General features: G+C 43.3%; 1 protein-coding gene across 31 annotated transcripts in view; it reads right to left on the bottom strand.

Moving 5' to 3' along the window:
* LOC135107101 (uncharacterized) overlaps positions 1-17,500 on the bottom strand; it is a 32,566-nt gene that overhangs the window by 2,081 nt on the left and 12,985 nt on the right. For 4 of the 31 annotated variants that reach the window (XM_064016769.1, XM_064016767.1, XM_064016768.1 and 1 more), the window contains 7 exons: positions 17,170-17,309; positions 8,034-8,235; positions 7,498-7,678; positions 6,951-7,085; positions 5,803-5,874; positions 5,131-5,227; positions 4,682-4,871 (listed from right to left, as the gene is read on the bottom strand). In XM_064016769.1, the coding sequence (XP_063872839.1) occupies positions 5,828-5,874; positions 6,951-7,085; positions 7,498-7,678; positions 8,034-8,235; positions 17,170-17,270 (666 nt within the window). In that variant the 5' untranslated portion in view covers positions 17,271-17,309 and the 3' untranslated portion in view covers positions 4,682-4,871; positions 5,131-5,227; positions 5,803-5,827. The other 27 variants (XM_064016778.1, XM_064016775.1, XM_064016798.1 and 24 more) reach the window with 26 other exon arrangements.

Consider the following 17,500-nt stretch of genomic DNA (forward strand, 5'->3'; position numbering starts at 1 on the left):
CAATTTTCAAGATGGCCGCCGCCCACTCCTTGGAAATCATAGGGTCGAAAGTCTTCCAAACATGCATGTTAATAGCGACCATATTGTCCTTTACCTATATAAAGTATTTTTTTCCTCTTTTCTTTAACTTTCTTGCACTAAAAACCTGATAATTAATAGTACAAAACAACACAAAATAATTGATAAAATAGAAGAGACTCTTACACTGTCCTAAAAACTGTCTAAAATAGTATTGGAAGATTAATTCAATTATTTCTTTAGTTTACGTTAAAATTCTGCGGTTTCTCTAATGCAAGACAGCCGCAGTTCTCTTTTATCTCCCTTGTTTACAAACAGTAGGGTCGAAAATCTTACAAATTTACGTGTTTATATAGACCTTATTGACATTACAGGGATTGCTAGAGAGAGAGAGAGAGAGAGAGAGAGAGAGAGAGAGAGAGAGAGAGAGAGAGAGAGAGAGAGAGAGAGGAGAGAGAGAGAGATAACGAAGAGAAGAGAAGGAAGAGGAGGAAGAGAAGGAAGAAGAAAAATAAGAGGAAGAAGAGGAAGAAAAGAGGAGGAGAAAGAGGAAGAGGAGAAGGAGGAGGAACAAACAACAATAACCTCCTCTTCCTCCTCCGCCTCCTTCTCTTCCTCCTCCTCTTGTTATTCCATTCGTTTCTCCCTTTCTCTACTACTACTACTACTACTACTACTACTACTACTACTACTAGTACTAAATTTATATGTGGTGTATACCTCTCACCTAACTCCTCTGACTATAAGAAATTGTTTGACTACTTAACTTCCAAAGTGGAGCACATTCTGACCCTCTTCCCTTCTTGGAGACTTCAATGTTCACCACCAGCTTTGGCTTTCCTCTCCCTTCACTGACCATCCTGGTGAACTAGCCTACACCTTTGCTATCCTCCATCACCTAGAGCAATTGGTGCAACACCCTACTCGTATTCCTGACCGTCTTGGAGATACGCCCAACATTCTTGACCTTTTCCTGACCTCTAATCCTTCTGCTTATGCTGTCACCCTTTCTTCTCCGTTGGGCTCCTCCGATCATAATCTCATATCTTTATCTTGTTCTATCGTTCCAGTCCCTCCTCAGGATCCCCCTAAGCGAAGGTGCCTCTGGCGTGTGTTTTGGTGTGTTTTGAAGGTGTTTTGGTGTGTTTTGGTGTGTTTTGAAGGTGTTTTGGTGTGTTTTGGTGTGTTTTGAAGGTGTTTTGGTGTGTTTTGGTGTGTTTTGAGGGTGTTTTGGTGTGATTTGGGGTGTTTTGGTGTGTTTTGAAGGTGTTTTGGTGTGTTTTGGTGTGTTTTGAAGATGTTTTGGTGTGTTTTGGTGTGTTTTGAAGGTATTTTGGTGTGTTTTGGTGTGTTTTGAAGGTGTTTTGGTGTGTTTTGAAGGTGTTTTGGTGTGTTTTGGTGTGTTTTGAGGGTGTTTTGGTGTGTTTTGGTGTGTTTTGAAGGTGTTTTGGTGTGTTTTGGTGTGTTTTGAAGGTGTTTTGGTGTGTTTTGAAGGTGTTTGGGTGTGTTTTGGTGTGTTTTGAGGGTGTTTTGGTGTGTTGTGAAGGTGTTTTGGTGTGTTTTGAAGGTGTTTTGGTGTGTTTTGAGGAGGTATTTTGGTGGTTTTCCTTGGAATGACTACTGCTTCCGTGTCAGAGAGCCGTCTTTGTGTGCTGAGCGCATAACAGAGGTGATAGTGTCTGGCATGGAGGCGTACATTCCTCACTCTTTTTATCCTCCTAAACCTTCTACACCTTGCTTCAACGCCACTCAAGTTAGTGGAGACTGCGACAATTGTTTAAACACACAACCGCCAAATTTGAAATGAGCCCTGCGGTGTTTACATTGACAATTCTTCATCTATTGTATGACCTTGTGTGAAGTCATTGAAAAAGATTGTGTGTTATTACCAAATGTTTAATTGTCATGGAAGAATTCAGATAGACTCTTTAAATTAATCTATACAGCTTGGGTCTACCACAGATTAACGTACGCTCTGCACCACATTATCATACGCTCTGCACCACATTATCGTACGCTCTGCACCACATTACCGTACGCTCTGCACCACATTATCGTACGCTCTGCACCACATTACCGTACGCTCTGCACCACAATACCGTACGCTCTGCACCACATTACCGTACGCTCTGCACCACATTATCGTACGCTCTGCACCACATTACCGTACGCTCTGCACCACATTACCGTACGCTCTGCACCACATTACCGTACGCTCTGCACCACATTATCGTACGCTCTGCACTACATTATCGTACGCTCTGCACCACGCTATGTATATTATCACCGCATTTCATTTATCATTCTTTTTTCTTTTCGTTCATAATTTGTTCTGTATTATATATTATTATGTACTTTATGTATTTATTGACGTGCTGATGTTTCGATAGACTTGACAGTACATGCAGGATAGTGAACTGTTATTAGTTATTCAGATAATGACATGAATATAATTAGTTAAATATTAGCCAAAAGTGCCATACCATCAGGAGACAAAGACAAAACTATATCATTACATGTTTACGTTAAGAGGAAATAAACTATCAGCGAAAATCAACCCTTTATTGTTTATTTTATGACAGGGCGAGACGGGACCTGCGACTCTCAACACCAATCAACACCTGACAAACTGCAACAATTTCCACACTAAAAAATAAAACGATCTCCCTGTTTTTCTTTTTTTTGTCAATAGCACCACTAACCACTCCCGAACACAAAAGATGAACGTAAAAATTAACTCCCCTTTAAAAACAATAAAAAATAATGATAATAGTAAATAAATTAATAAACAAAATAATTAAATATGATAAACTGTCTTAAATTATCTGTTCCTTTACATGCACTCCCACACCACGAGACACAGACAGCACCACCACACACTGCTACACACCCATCCAGGGACTGAGACACCTTGCACACATCACGTCTATCTCTCTACACCCCAAAACGCATCCACACCCACTTAAACACCCAGAAACAGCCTTATCCACCCGCAGCACATCCCTAGCCACCCAAAACACACCCAAACTCCTTTAAAATACAAAAAAAAAACACTTAAAATACCCCAAAACACACCCAAACTCATCAAAACTGACCAAAACACCCCAAAACACACTCAAAACTGACAAAAACACACCCAAAACACACCCAAAACTGACCAAAACACCCCAAAACACACCAAAACACTCCAAAACACCCCAAAACACACCCAAAACTGACCCAAACACCCCAAAACAACCCCAAAACACACCCAAAAACTGACCCAAACACCCCAAAAGACACCCAAAACACACCCCAAAACTCATCCAAAACACACCCAAACACCCCAAAACACTCCAAAAACACATGAAGAATGCCACAAATGAATATAAATATTTAAATATATACACATGACACAGGGTGGGAAGGGAGTATTGAGGAGTAGGGGAAAGGAAGGGTGCAACAAGAAGCAGGGAGAGACAGGGTGTAATAAGATGAGACAAACAGCTAGACAGGGAAATTAGACAGGGTTTATTGAGGTGAAGGAGAAATAGGGATAGTTTAATGAGATGCAGGGGTGATACAGGGTGTATTAAGGTCCAGGGGCAGACAGGAAGGGTGTACTAAAGTGTATGAAGACAGGAAGGGTGTATTGAGGTGTGGGACAGACAGACAGACAGACAGACAGACAGAGAGACAGACAGACAGAGAGGGAGAGATTAAAAGAGAAAATTTGAGATAGACAAAGGATATGAGAGAAAGAGAAAGAGAAAGAGAAAGAGAGAGAGAGAGTACTAATCATCTCAATCATTCAATAAATTCCTAATATATGTATAGATTTGTGTATACTAGTCTTACCTAATGTGTGTATAGATTTCCAAGCATATACCAGCATCTCTTATGAGTTTGTGTGTTTATATCAGACTTAGCAAAGATTTGGATGTGTCTCTAAATATATACTAGTGTTTGTATACAAGTTTGTGTGTATACCAGACTTATTAAGAGTTTATGTGTGTTTCTAAGAGTATACAAACCATAGCAAGTGTTTATATATGTCTCTATGTGTAAACCAGTGTTTGTGTGTGTATACCAGCATTATATAGTGTTTGTAATGGTTTAAGTGTACACTAGTCCTTTTTAATTGTTACCTTCTCACTATCCCAGCCCTCCAGATACACCTGAGGCACACAGCGTCACCCCAGTACAGCCCCAAGTTGGAATGGCTAGCCCCAATGAGGATGAAAGCAGGAACCATCATTATCACCTGCTGTGGTTGATGATGGTGGCTTCTACGCACACACACACAACCTCAGACAGCAATTCCTGCAACAAGAGAGGACAGAACAGCATGCCAGCCACAGCAAGAGCTAGTGCGTGAACAGCCACGGCCACCAACCGGCCACCAACCGGAATAGCGCAGCCCCCACAGTCGACCCAGCGGTGAAGACTGTGCTCAATATTATCTATCAAGACTCTCTCTCTCTCTCTCTCTCTCTCTCTCTCTATCAAGACTCTCTATCAAGACTCTCTATCAAGACTCTCTCTCTCTCTCTCTTTTAGTGAAATGATTTTTACTTTAAGCTTCTTGTAATCGCAAAATTCTGTCAATAAACTATAATAATAATCTCTCTCTCTCTCTCTCTCTCTCTCTCTCTCTCTCACTCTCTCTCTCTCTCTCTCTCACCATTGGTCAGTGGACTGTACAGCAGACACCCAGTCGTCATGGTGGAGGGATTTTCTCCAAGTACTGTACCTCCACCACTCCTTCCAGGCTCCTCCCACTTTCTTCCAGTCACTCCATAAGCTTGATAATCAGCAGCTGTCCCTCTATACCACAAGCTTCACTCTGGGCAGCTCTCTGGAGGCCTCCGAACCTGTGGGTGTGAGGTTAGATTAGGATAAGTTAGGTTAAGTTAGGTTAGGCTAGGTTACGTTAGGTTAGGTTGGTTAGGTTAGGCCTGTGAATGGTGTGTGGAGGAGGACAGGACAAGGAGACCAGTGGGAAGGCTGTGGAAGGCCTGTGGATGCTGTGTGGAGGAGGACAGGACAAGGAGACCAGTGGGAAGGCTGTGGAAGGCCTGTGGATTTCAAGATAATGCTACACCACACACCAACACCAGAACAATGCCTCACCTATCCACCTGCAGCCACATCACAGTCTCCCCCTTGTAGGTGATGGCAGGAGTGGTGGTGCTTGTGGTGGTGGTGCGAGGAGGCAAGGCACCCATGGCTGGAAAAGAAGGGGTGAGTGCATTGAGGCTGCAGGACGCGGTATACAGGTGTGTGGGAGGTGAGAGGGTGGGAGAGAGGGAGTGGGCACGTGGGAGAGAGTAAGTGTGTTCTATGGCAAGATATATATAGGATTTCAAGGGTGTTTTTGTGTATGATAGGGAAAATATTCATACACACATACACACATACATTTTCATCTCCCAAGCACCTCTCCTCTCCTCCTCTTCCCTCTTCCCCTGTCTCGTGCAATAGGTAAACACACACACACACACACACACATTGATAGAGAGATAGATATTAGCCCAGCATGATTTAAACAATATAACTAACACACACACACACACACACACACACACACACACACACACATTGATAGAGGGATAGATATTAGCCCAGCATGATTTAAACAACTAATATAACTATCAAAACACACACACACACACACACACTTCTCCACAAATCTGAAGGCACTGTGGTTTCCAAGCCCTCAAAGTGAATGAGAGTGTTGAGGGAATAATATTGCACCACTGCCTGCATGAACTTGTCACTAAAGCTGTCATGCGTCTCACACACCTCCTGTCACCGCTCATGCTGGCTGTCAACGCAGAACGCACCCTCCACCACTCATTGTTTGGGGTGACGGTTCTGTGGGAATGGAAGATAATTAGATTTTCTCTCATATCAAGTTGAATTGGTTTAGCTCTCTCTCTCTCTCTCTCTCTCTCTCTCTCTCTCTCTCACAATTGATTCCAAAGGCCACAAAGATGATTAGCAGAGGTTTTCTTGAGTGTTTCTCCTGACAGTAATGTAGGAATGTTGTTAATTTGTCACTAAAACCATAAAAACATCCTTAAAAACCTGTGCTACTTTGAATAGAGCCTTTTAAAAGTGTGTTTCTCCCATCAGTCGAGAAATGTAGTTATTTATTTGCATTTTATATAACACACACACACACACACACACACACACACACACACACACACACACACATAGGTGGTCTGGCAGGAAAGTGCTATGAGAAATATACAAACGCATAGCAAGGCAAGGCACACAGCTTTCACACTCAACCTCACACTCACAACACTCTTTCAACACCTTAACCTTTGTTGGGGAAGAGAAACACTACTGTCTTAACCTTACAAATACACTTATTATAGCTTATCTCTTACATGTACCAAGACAAGGCACACAACTTTCACCGTTACTCTCACCCACAACAATCTTTCAATGTGTTAACCCTTGTTGGGGAAGAGAACCACTAAAATATTATCTCCTACAAATATATTTAAATACTCACTCAACATGCAACACGTCAGCCCTTTATGGAGACAAGAAGCACTCCTACCCTAATCTTACAAAACCACTAATTAAAATCTTATCTCCTACATATACCAAAACACACAATTTTCAGCCTCATTCACTCAGCACACAACACGTCAGCCCTTGATGAAGACGAACAGCACTCCTACCCAACCTTACAAAACCACTAATTAAAATCTTATCTCCTACATATACCAAAACAAAAACACAATTTTCACCCTCATTCACTCAGCACACAACACGTCAGCCCTTTATGAAGACGAACAGCACTCCTACCCAATCTTACAAAACCACTAATTAAAATCTTATCTCTACTTCACTTACCCATCCATACACCAACCTTGTAACTCCACACAAGACAAGACACCACAGTCATCCACATCTATCTATGCCACACTGACTCCTGAAGCTGGTGGAGCACAGGGTGGAGCGAAGGGCATCAGCTCCACACTCTGGGATGCCTGTGGGGGACTTCATACGAGACCAGCGAGTACCTCTTCCGCATTCAGGGTCCCCTCCACCCTCTCGCACAGTACCTGAGGGCATGAGGGGGTGGTGAGAGGGTAAGAGGGTGTGAGGGAGGAGGGAAGAGATGAAATGTGGTGAAAAACAGAGGAGAACACAGGTGAAAAGGAAAATTGAAGTAGAGAAGAGGGAAAGGAAGAAAAGGGAAGAGATGAAAAGACAAAGAAGGAGAAAAGAGAGAAAACAGAATTATAAACACAATTTTTGATATCACATCTAAAAATCTCTCTCTCTCTCTCTCTCTCTCTCTCTCTCTCTTTCTCTTTAGTGCTCCTTCAAAAATTCTCTCTCTCTCTTTAGTGCTCCTTCAAAAATTCTCTCTCTCTCTTTAGCTCCTTCAAAAATCTCTCTCTCTCTCTCTTTACATCATTCCTTCAAAAAAATACACTTGGTAAGAGGCTTTAACAAATATTCATGTATCACCTGCTGTCAAGGTACTGCTCACCACAGCCAATGAACACCAGTACAGAACACACAGCACCAGCAAGTCACACACCTCCAGGGACGCCCCACTGATGACATCCAGGGGCCCTATCACACTGCCCCAGGACTTGGACGTCTTGTGGCCGCCACCATCACCCTGGAGGCCATGCAGCAGCACAGTCTGGGGAGGGAGGGTCATATAACACAGGTGATATAACACAGGCAATACTGGTAACAATTAATATCACGTTACATAAGAGGAAGGAGAGGTAACACACAGGTAGTCAATTCTTTCAGTCTATCACCATCTATAAACATTATTAGCCTTCTGAAATCTGCATCTTTTTATCAAACGATTAGTAATGCTAGAGTTTACAGTATTAACAGATATTTTAGTTATATACCAATGAATATATGGACTAATTACACGCCTACAATTAGTTACCGGAGTTTGTGATAATACATAAGACAAAGGAACAAAAACAAGATTAATAAGAGAGGACAGGACCAGGAGACCAAGACCCAGACGACCTCACCTCAAAGGAAAGCCTCCCCGTCAAGTCGAGTCCCGGCATGACCACCTGAGCCACCCAGAAGAGGATGCCGTGACCCGTCTTCAAGGTCGTTGCGTAGAAGCGAGCAAGGTCAGGCATGGTCTCTCCCCTCCCCTGACCCGGCCAGCCCAGCGAGGCAAAGGGAGAGGCCAGAGGAGAACCAGGTGTCCAGATCTTCCTCCTGCTGGGTGGACATGGAGGTCAAGGGTGTGCCTGGGGAGGAGCACAGGGTGAAGACGGAAAGTTGCGATTATTAATGTAGCCGTCAAGACTTTCATTCATCTATTGCTACATGAAGTTTATTTTTTTAATGAGGGTTTGCACACACACACACACACACACACACACTTTCTCTTTATCTTCCTCTTCCTCCTCTTCTTTTCTTCTTCTACCTCCTCCTCCTCCTTCTCCTTATATTCAGGTCAAGTCAGGTCATCCAATTAGAATAAAATCAGACAGACAGACAGACAGAAACACACACACACACACACACACACACACACACACACACACACACACACACACACACACACACACACACAGTTTTGTATATTCATGTCTCTCTATCATTCTAGTTTTCTCAAGGCAACACTCACTCTTCTGTCTGTCAAGGTCGTGTCTGGTGTTCCCCTGGGCGTCCCACAGGTGCCTCTCCACCACCACCTGTGTTGCTGACCCTGTGTGGTGTGCCCCTGGGATGAACACTGCCTCACCACCCTGCATCTGTGCCTGCATCAGAGAGAGAGAGAGAGACAGAGAGAGAGAGAGAGAGAGAGAGAGAGAGAGAGAGAGAGAGAGAGAGAGAGAGAGAGAGAGAGAGAGAGAGAGAGAGAGAGAGAGAGAGAGAGAGAGAGAGAGAGAGAGAGAGAGAGAGAGAGAATATTAACATGGGACAGAAGGGGTTAACTTGATTTTAATGAGAGAGAGAGAGAGAGAGAGAGAGAGAGAGAGAGAGAGAGAGAGAGAGAGAGAGAGAGAGAGAGAGAGAGAGAGAGAGAGAGAGAGAGAGAGAGAGAGAGAGAGAGAGAGAGAGAGAGAGAGAGAAATATATATTAACATGTGACAGAATGGGTTAAGTTAATTTTAATGAGAGAGAGAGAGAGAGAGAGAGAGAGAGAGAGAGAGAGAGAGAGAGAGAGAGAGAGAGAGAGAGAGAGAGAGAGAGAGAGAGAGAGAGAGAGAGAGAGAGAGAGACTTAACCTAACTTAACCTAACCTAACCTAACTGAATTAATATAAACCTAACCTGATGGAAACAAATAAATAAAAATAAAAAGCAGCAGCCGGCCTCACCTTTCTTGACAGGCGCCTATTATTATGTTCATACACATTTCCCTGGTGGCACACGCTGCTAGCCGCCCCCTGGCCACGCCCCTCGCCACCTCACGCATGTACAGATCCACTGCCGCTCTAAAAAGCAACAAATTCACCCGTATATATAGTCTGACTCTGCGTTTGTTTACATTTCTCTGGGTGTCGGTCTGGGCTCAGGCCTGCAGGATGGGAGAATGATAGAAAACGAGAGATTTTCAGGCAAGACTAGTATAAGTTGAGGCTCTATTATTAAATACCGTGATACAATACTACTACTACTACTAATAATAATAATAATAGAAATAATAATAATGGTCATCGTCTTTGAGTTTTGTTAGTCGTTCTATTTGTGCTATATCTGTAGTTAGGCAACCACCCTCAATGACTGATGAGGGACCAAAACCATCATTACAAATTTAGGACAGACACACACTATCAGTCAAATAGCCTTTGAACCAGGAGTGCTTATACCTCATGTCTTAATATCGCTTTTTTTCCTAACAGTATACTAAGGTCGACAAACTGAAAGGCTTTGAAAGAGTCAACAAAGACTGATTTCACTAATTAATTGCTTGGTATGTCAGTTAATTTGAATCATCTTTTTGCCTGGTATATTTTGGACTCTAATTATTAATGCATCTGCTAGTCCATCACCACATTGTATCCAGCCATTTTGAATCTTTCCTTAACTAAAAACATAACTCCTTATTTGATGTTTTCCATAAGTTGTATCTATTTTGTTCAATGTTCTCTACTTGTAGCTCATCACATTAATCCCAAGATGAGGCTATTAATATTATTCTGCGTCACACTCCACAGGGCTTCCTTCTTTCTCCTTCCTTTTTTCCAGCCGTCCCTCATGTTCAGGTACCACTTCGTCACTTTCTTGTCCAAAACTGTCCACTACAACATCTGCTGCTGTTCTTACCCTCATCTATTGCCTCTACATCCTTAGTTAACTCTTCCCTCTCCTCTTCAGTGAGTTAATATATCTGTTAGCTCATCCTTAGCCAGCCTCCAGACCCCTGCCAGAGCCTCCTCAGAGTATTTATATTAGATTCTTAACGGTCTGTGCCATGTACCTATGAACTGCCCTACCCTGTGATGAGATGGGTGTGTGGGTGAGTGGGTGATGGGATGTGTGGGTGACTGGGTGAGTGGGTGATGGGATGGCTGACTACTCTTAACTCTCTCTCTCTTCTCTCAGAAGAAGAAGAAGAAGAAGAAGAAGAAGAAGAAGAAGAAGAAGAAGAAGAAGAAGAAGAAGAAGAAGAAGAAGAAGAAGAAGAAGAAGAAGAAGAAGAAGAAGAAGAAGAAGAAGAAGAAGAAGAAGAAGAAGAAGAAGAAGAATTAATTAAAGAAAGCAATCTTAATCATTTAATACACACACACACACACTTAGGAGAGAGAGAGAGAGAGAGAGAGAGAGAGAGAGAGAGAGAGAGAGAGAGAGAGAGAGAGAGAGAGAGAGAGAGAGAGAGAGGATCACTATAACTCGTTAATCACAATTCTCTCTCTCTCTCTCTCTCTCTCTCTCTCTCTCTCTCTCTCTCTCTCTCTCTCTCTCTCTCCTCCAAGAATTATTTAATGAACGAGGAGATGAGGAGCCGAGGAGAGAGGAAGAAGAGAGAGGGTGATAAAAGAGGAAGAGGAGGACGAGAAGGAAAAACCAGTTGAGAAAAAAATGAATAGGAAATAAGACAATAAAAGGAGGAAAGAGGGAAAGAAGGAAAGAAACACAGGAAAAGAGGGGACCACCACCACCACCACCACCACCACCACTACTACTACTACTACTACTGCTACTACTAGGGGAAAGGGAGTAGGGGAAAGGAAGGGTGCAACAAGAAGCAGGGAGAGACAGGGTGTAATAAGATGAGACAAACAGCTAGACAGGGAAATTAGACAGGGTTTATTGAGATGGACAAATAGGGATAGTTTAATGAGATGCAAGGGTGATACAGGGTGTATTAAGGTCCAGGGGCAGACAGGAAGGGTGTACTAAAGTGTATGAAGACAGGAAGGGTGTATTGAGGTATGGAACAGACAGACAGACAGACAGACAGAGAGACAGACAGACAGAGAGGGAGAGATTAAAAGAGAAAATTTGAGATAGACAAAGGATATGAGAGAAAGAGAATGAGAAAGAGAAAGAGAAAGAGAGAGAGAGAGAGAGAGAGAGAGAGAGAGAGAGAGAGAGAGAGAGAGAGAGAGTACTAATCATCTCAATCATTCAATAAATTCCTAATATATGTATAGATTTGTGTATACTAGTCTTACCTAATGTGTGTATAGATTTCCAAGCATATACCAGCATCTCTTATGAGTTTGTGTGTTTATATCAGACTTAGCAAAGATTTGGATGTGTCTCTAAATATATACTAGTGTTTGTATACAAGTTTGTGTGTATACCAGACTTATTAAGAGTTTATGTGTGTTTCTAAGAGTATACAAACCATAGCAAGTGTTTTTATATGTCTCTATGTGTAAACCAGTGTTTGTGTGTGTATACCAGCATTATATAGTGTTTGTAATGGTTTAAGTGTACACTAGTCCTTTTTAATTGTTACCTTCTCACTATCCCAGCCCTCCAGATACACCTGAGGCACACAGCGTCACCCCAGTACAGCCCCAAGTTGGTCTGGCTAGCCCCAATGAGGATGAAAGCAGGAACCATCATTATCACCTGCTGTGGTTGATGATGGTGGCTTCTACGCACACACACACACCTCAGACAGCAATTCCTGCAACAAGAGAGGACAGAACAGCATGCCAGCCGCAGCAAGAAAGAGTGTGTGAACAGCCGCGGCCACCAACCAGCCAATACTTCCCTAGCAGAAGAACGCAGCCCTCACAGTCGACCCAGTGGTGAAGCCTGTGCCCAATATTACTTATCAAGACTCTCTCTCTCTCTCTCTCTCTCTCTCTCTCTCTCTCTCTCTCTCTCTCTCTCTCTCATCCACCATTAGCCAGTCTCCCTCCCTCTCTCACCATTGGTTGGTGGCCTGTACAGCAGACACCCAGTCGTCATAGTGAAGGGATTTTCTCCGAGTACTGTACCTCCACCACTCCCTCCAGGCTCCTCCCACTTTCTTCCAGTCACTCCATAAGCTTGATAATCAGCAGCTGTCCCTCTATACCACAAGCTTCACTCTGGGCAACTCTCTGGAGGCCTCCGAACCTGTGGGTGTGAGGTTAGGTTAGGTTAAGTTAGGTTAAGTTAGGTTAGGCTAGGTTAGGTTAGGTTGGTTAGGTTAGGCCTGTGGATGCTGTGTGGAGGAGGACAGGACAAGGAGACCAGTGGGAAGGCTGTGGAAGGCCTGTGGATGGTGTGTGGAGGAGGACAGGACAAGAAGACCAGTGGGAAGGCTGTGGAAGGCCTGTGGATGCTGTGTGGAAGAGGACAGGACAAGGAGACCAGTGGGAAGGCTGTGGAAGGCCTGTGGATGCTGTGTGGAGGAGGACAGGACAAGGAGACCAGTGGGAAGGCTGTGGAAGGCCTGTGGATGCTGTGTGGAGGAGGACAGGACAAGGAGACCAGTGGGAAGGCTGTGGAAGGCCTGTGGATGGTGTGTGGAGGAGGACAGGACAAGGAGACCAGTGGGAAGGCTGTGGAAGGCCTGTGGATGCTGTGTGGAGGAGGACAGGACAAGGAGACCAGTGGGAAGGATGTGGAAGGCCTGTGGATTTCAAGGTAATGCAACACCACACACCAACACCAGAACAATGCCTCACCTATCCACCTGCAGCCACATCACAGTCTCCCCCTTGTAGGTGATGGCAGGAGTGGTGGTGCTTGTGGTGGTGGTGCGAGGAGGCAAGGCACCGATGGCTGGAAAAGAAGGGGTGAGTGCATTGAGGCTGCAGGACGCGGTATACAGGTGTGTGGGAGGTGAGAGGGTGGGAGAGAGGGAGTGGGCACGTGGGAGAGAGTAAGTGTGTTCTATGGCAAGATATATATAGGATTTCAAGGGTGTTTTTGTGTATGATAGGGAAAATATTCATACACACATACACACATACATTTTCATCTCCCAAGCACCTTTCCTCTCCTCCTCTTCCCTCTTTCCCTGTCTCGTGCAATAGGTAAACACACACACACACACACACACACACATAGATAGAGAGATAGATATTAGCCCAGCATGATTTAAACAATATAACTACACACACACACACACACACACACACACACACACACACACACACACACACAAACACATTGATAGAGGGATAGATATTAGCCCAGCATGATTTAAACAACTAATATAACTATCAAAAACACACACACACACACACACACACACTTCTCCACAAATCTGAAGGCACTGTGGTTTCCAAGCCCTCAAAGTGAATGAGAGTGTTGAGGGAATAATATTGCACCACTGCCTGCATGAACTTGTCACTAAAGCTGTCATGCGTCTCACACACCTCCTGTCACCGCTCATGCTGGCTGTCAACGCAGAACGCACCCTCCACCACTCATTGTTTGGGGTGACGGTTCTGTGGGAATGGAAGATAATTAGATTTTCTCTCATATCAAGTTGAATTGGTTTAGCTCTCTCTCTCTCTCTCTCTCTCTCTCTCTCTCTCTCTCTCTCTCTCTCTCTCTCTCTCTCTCACAATTGATTCCAAAGGCCACAAAGATGATTAGCAGAGGTTTTTGTGAGTGTTTCTCCTGACAGTAATGTAGGAATGTTGTTAATTTGTCACTAAAACCATAAAAACATCCTTAAAAACCTGTGCTACTTTGAATAGAGCCTTTTAAAAGTGTGTTTCTCCCATCAGTCGAGAAATGTAGTTATTTATTTACATTTTATATATAACACACACACACACACACACACACACACACACACACACACACACACACACACAGGTGGTCTGGCAGGAAAGTGCTATGAGAAATATACAAACGCATAGCAAGGCAAGGCACACAGCTTTCACACTCACCTCACACTCACAACACTCTTTCAACACCTTAACCTTTGTTGGGGAAGAGAAACACTACTGTCTTAACCTTACAAATACACTTATTATAGCTTATCTCTTACATGTACCAAGACAAGGCACACAACTTTCACCGTTACTCTCACCCACAACAATCTTTCAATGCGTTAATCCTTGTTGGGGAAGAGAACCACTAAAATATTATCTCCTACAAATATATTTAAACACTCACTCAACATGCAACACCTTAGATGAGAAGCACTCCTATCCAACCTTACAAAACCACTAATTAAAATCTTATCTCCTACATATACCAAAACCAAAACACACAATTTTCAGCCTCATTCACTCAACACAGAACACGTCAGCCCTTGATGAAGACGAACAGCACTCCTACCTTAATCTTACAAAACCAAAACACACAATTTTCACCCTCATTCACTCAGCACACAACACGTCAGCCCTTGATGAAGACGAACAGCACTCCTACCCTAATCTTACAAAACCACTAATTAAAATCTTATCTCTACTTCACTTACCCATCCATACACCAACCTTGTAACTCCACACAAGACAAGACACCACAGTCATCCACATATATCTATGCCACACTGACTCCTGAAGCTGGTGGAGCACAGGGTGGACCAAAGGGCATCAGCTCCACACTCTGGGATGCCTGTGGGAGAGTTCATACGAGACCAGTGAGTACTTCTTCCGCATTCAGGGTCCCCTCCACCCTCTCGCACAGTACCTGAGGGCATGAGGGGGTGGTGAGAGGGTAAGAGGGTGTGAGGGAGGAGGGAAGGGATGAAATGTGGTGAAAAACAGAGGAGAACACAGGTGAAAAGGAAAATTGAAGTAGAGAAGAGGGAAAGGAAGAAAAGAGAAGAGATGAAAAGAAGGAAAAAAGAGAGAAAACAGAATTATAAACACAATTTTTGACATCATATCTAAAAATCTCTCTCTCTCTTTAGTGCTCCTTCAAAAATTCTCTCTCTCTTTAGTGCTCCTTCAAAAATTCTCTCTCCCTCTTTAGCTCCTTCAAAAATTCTCTCTCTCTCTTTAGCTCCTTCAAAAATTCTCTCTCTCTTTAGTGCTCCTTCAAAAATTCTCTCTCTCTCTTCAGCTCCTTCAAAAATTCTCTCTCTCTCTTTAGCTCCTTCAAAAATCTCTCTCTCTCTCTCTTTACATCATTCCTTCAAAAAATACACTTGGTAAGAGGCTTTAACAAATATTCATGTATCACCTGCTGTCAAGGTACTGCTCACCACAGCCAATGAACACCAGTACAGAACACACAGCACCAGCAAGTCACACACCTCCAGGGACGCCCCACTGATGACATCCAGGGGGTCTATCACACTGCCCCAGGACTTGGACGTCTTGTGGCCGCCACCATCACCCTGGAGGCCATGCAGCAGCACAGTCTGGGGAGGGAGGGTCATATAACACAGGTGATATAACACAGGCAATACTGGTAACAATTAATATCACGTTACATAAGAGGAAGGAGAGGTAACACACAGGTAGTCAATTCTTTCAATCTATCGCCATCTATAAACATTATTAGCCTTCTGAAATCTGCATCTTTTTATCAAACAATTAGTAATGCTAGAGTTTACAGTATTAACAGATATTTTAGTTATATACCAATGAATATATGGACTAATTACACGCCTACAATTAGTTACCGGAGTTTGTGATAATACATAAGACAAAGGAACAAAAACAAGATTAATAAGAGAGGACAGAACCAGGAGACCAAGACCCAGACGACCTCACCTCAAAGGAAAGCCTCCCCGTCAAGTCGAGTCCCGGCATGACCACCTGAGCCACCCACAAGAGGATGCCGTGACCCGTCTTCAAGGTCGTTGCGTAGAAGCGAGCAAGGTCAGGCATGGTCTCTCCCTCCCCTGACCTGGCCAGCCCAGCGAGGCAAAGGGAGGGACCAGAGGAGTAACAGGTGTCCAGATCTTCCTCCTGCTGGGTGGACATGGAGGTCAAGGGTGTGCCTGGGGAGGAGCACAGGGTGAAGACGGAAAGTTGCGATTATTAATGTAGCCGTCAAGACTTTCATTCATCTATTGCTACATGAAGTTTATTTTTTTAATGAGGGTTTGCGCACACACACACACACACACACACTTTCTCTTTATCATCCTCTTCCTTCTCTTCTTTTCTTCTTCTATCTCCTCCTCCTCCTTCTCCTTATATTCAGGTCAAGTCAGGTCATCCAATTAGAATAAAATCAGACAGACAGACAGACAGAAACAAACAAACACACACACACACACACACACACACACACACACACACACACACACACACACACACACACACACACACACACTTGAATGATATAAAATAATGCAGTTTTCCCTCACAGAAATGGTATTACTGCATCTCATAAACCACCAGTACTGCTACAGTTTATCATTAGCAAGACTTGACAAATACTATCATAGCTCAAGAACCAAAATGAATATTATACACCTTTCACATATCTAAGGCCTATGCTCTGAAACATCTCAGCACCACTATTTCAAAAGGACTCTAGATGAAGCTACACAGGTTTTTAAGAATGTTTTTTAAAGTTTTAGTGACAGATTAACAACATTTGTATATTATTAACAGGAGAAACACTCTTGAGAACCCAGCTAGGTATCTCTGTGGCCTTGAAAAATACTCATGATGAAATAATACGGGTTTTCAAGAATGTTTTAATGGTTCTAGTGATGGATTAACAACATTTCTACATTATTAATCTTGAGAACCCAGTGTTTTGGTGAAATTTCTTGTTTGTGCGCGCGTGTGTGTGTGTGTGTGTTAGAGTTTACGAGGACAGGTATGCTTACGGATGTACAGACAGACACACAGGCCAGTCTCTCGCTGCATCCATGTCCCAGCTGTCCCAGTCAAGTGAAGCCCCCAGATGCCGCAGCTGGTCGAATATCATTGTTCCTTCCTCCTCTTCTTCCACACTTCATCAATAAACCTGCAAAAAAAGGAAAATTTGTCTTTTAAATATGTAAGTTAGTTGTACGTAGTCTACTGCCCAAGAAAACAGAAAACTGGCTAACTATTTTGACTGCATAGAAAAATTACACACACACACACACACACACACACACACACACACACAGTTTTGTATATTCATGTCTCTCTATCATTCTAGTTTTCTCAAGG

Source organism: Scylla paramamosain, chromosome 14 (assembly GCF_035594125.1).
Source record: "Scylla paramamosain isolate STU-SP2022 chromosome 14, ASM3559412v1, whole genome shotgun sequence".
Taxonomy (NCBI): Eukaryota; Metazoa; Arthropoda; class Malacostraca; order Decapoda; family Portunidae; genus Scylla; species Scylla paramamosain.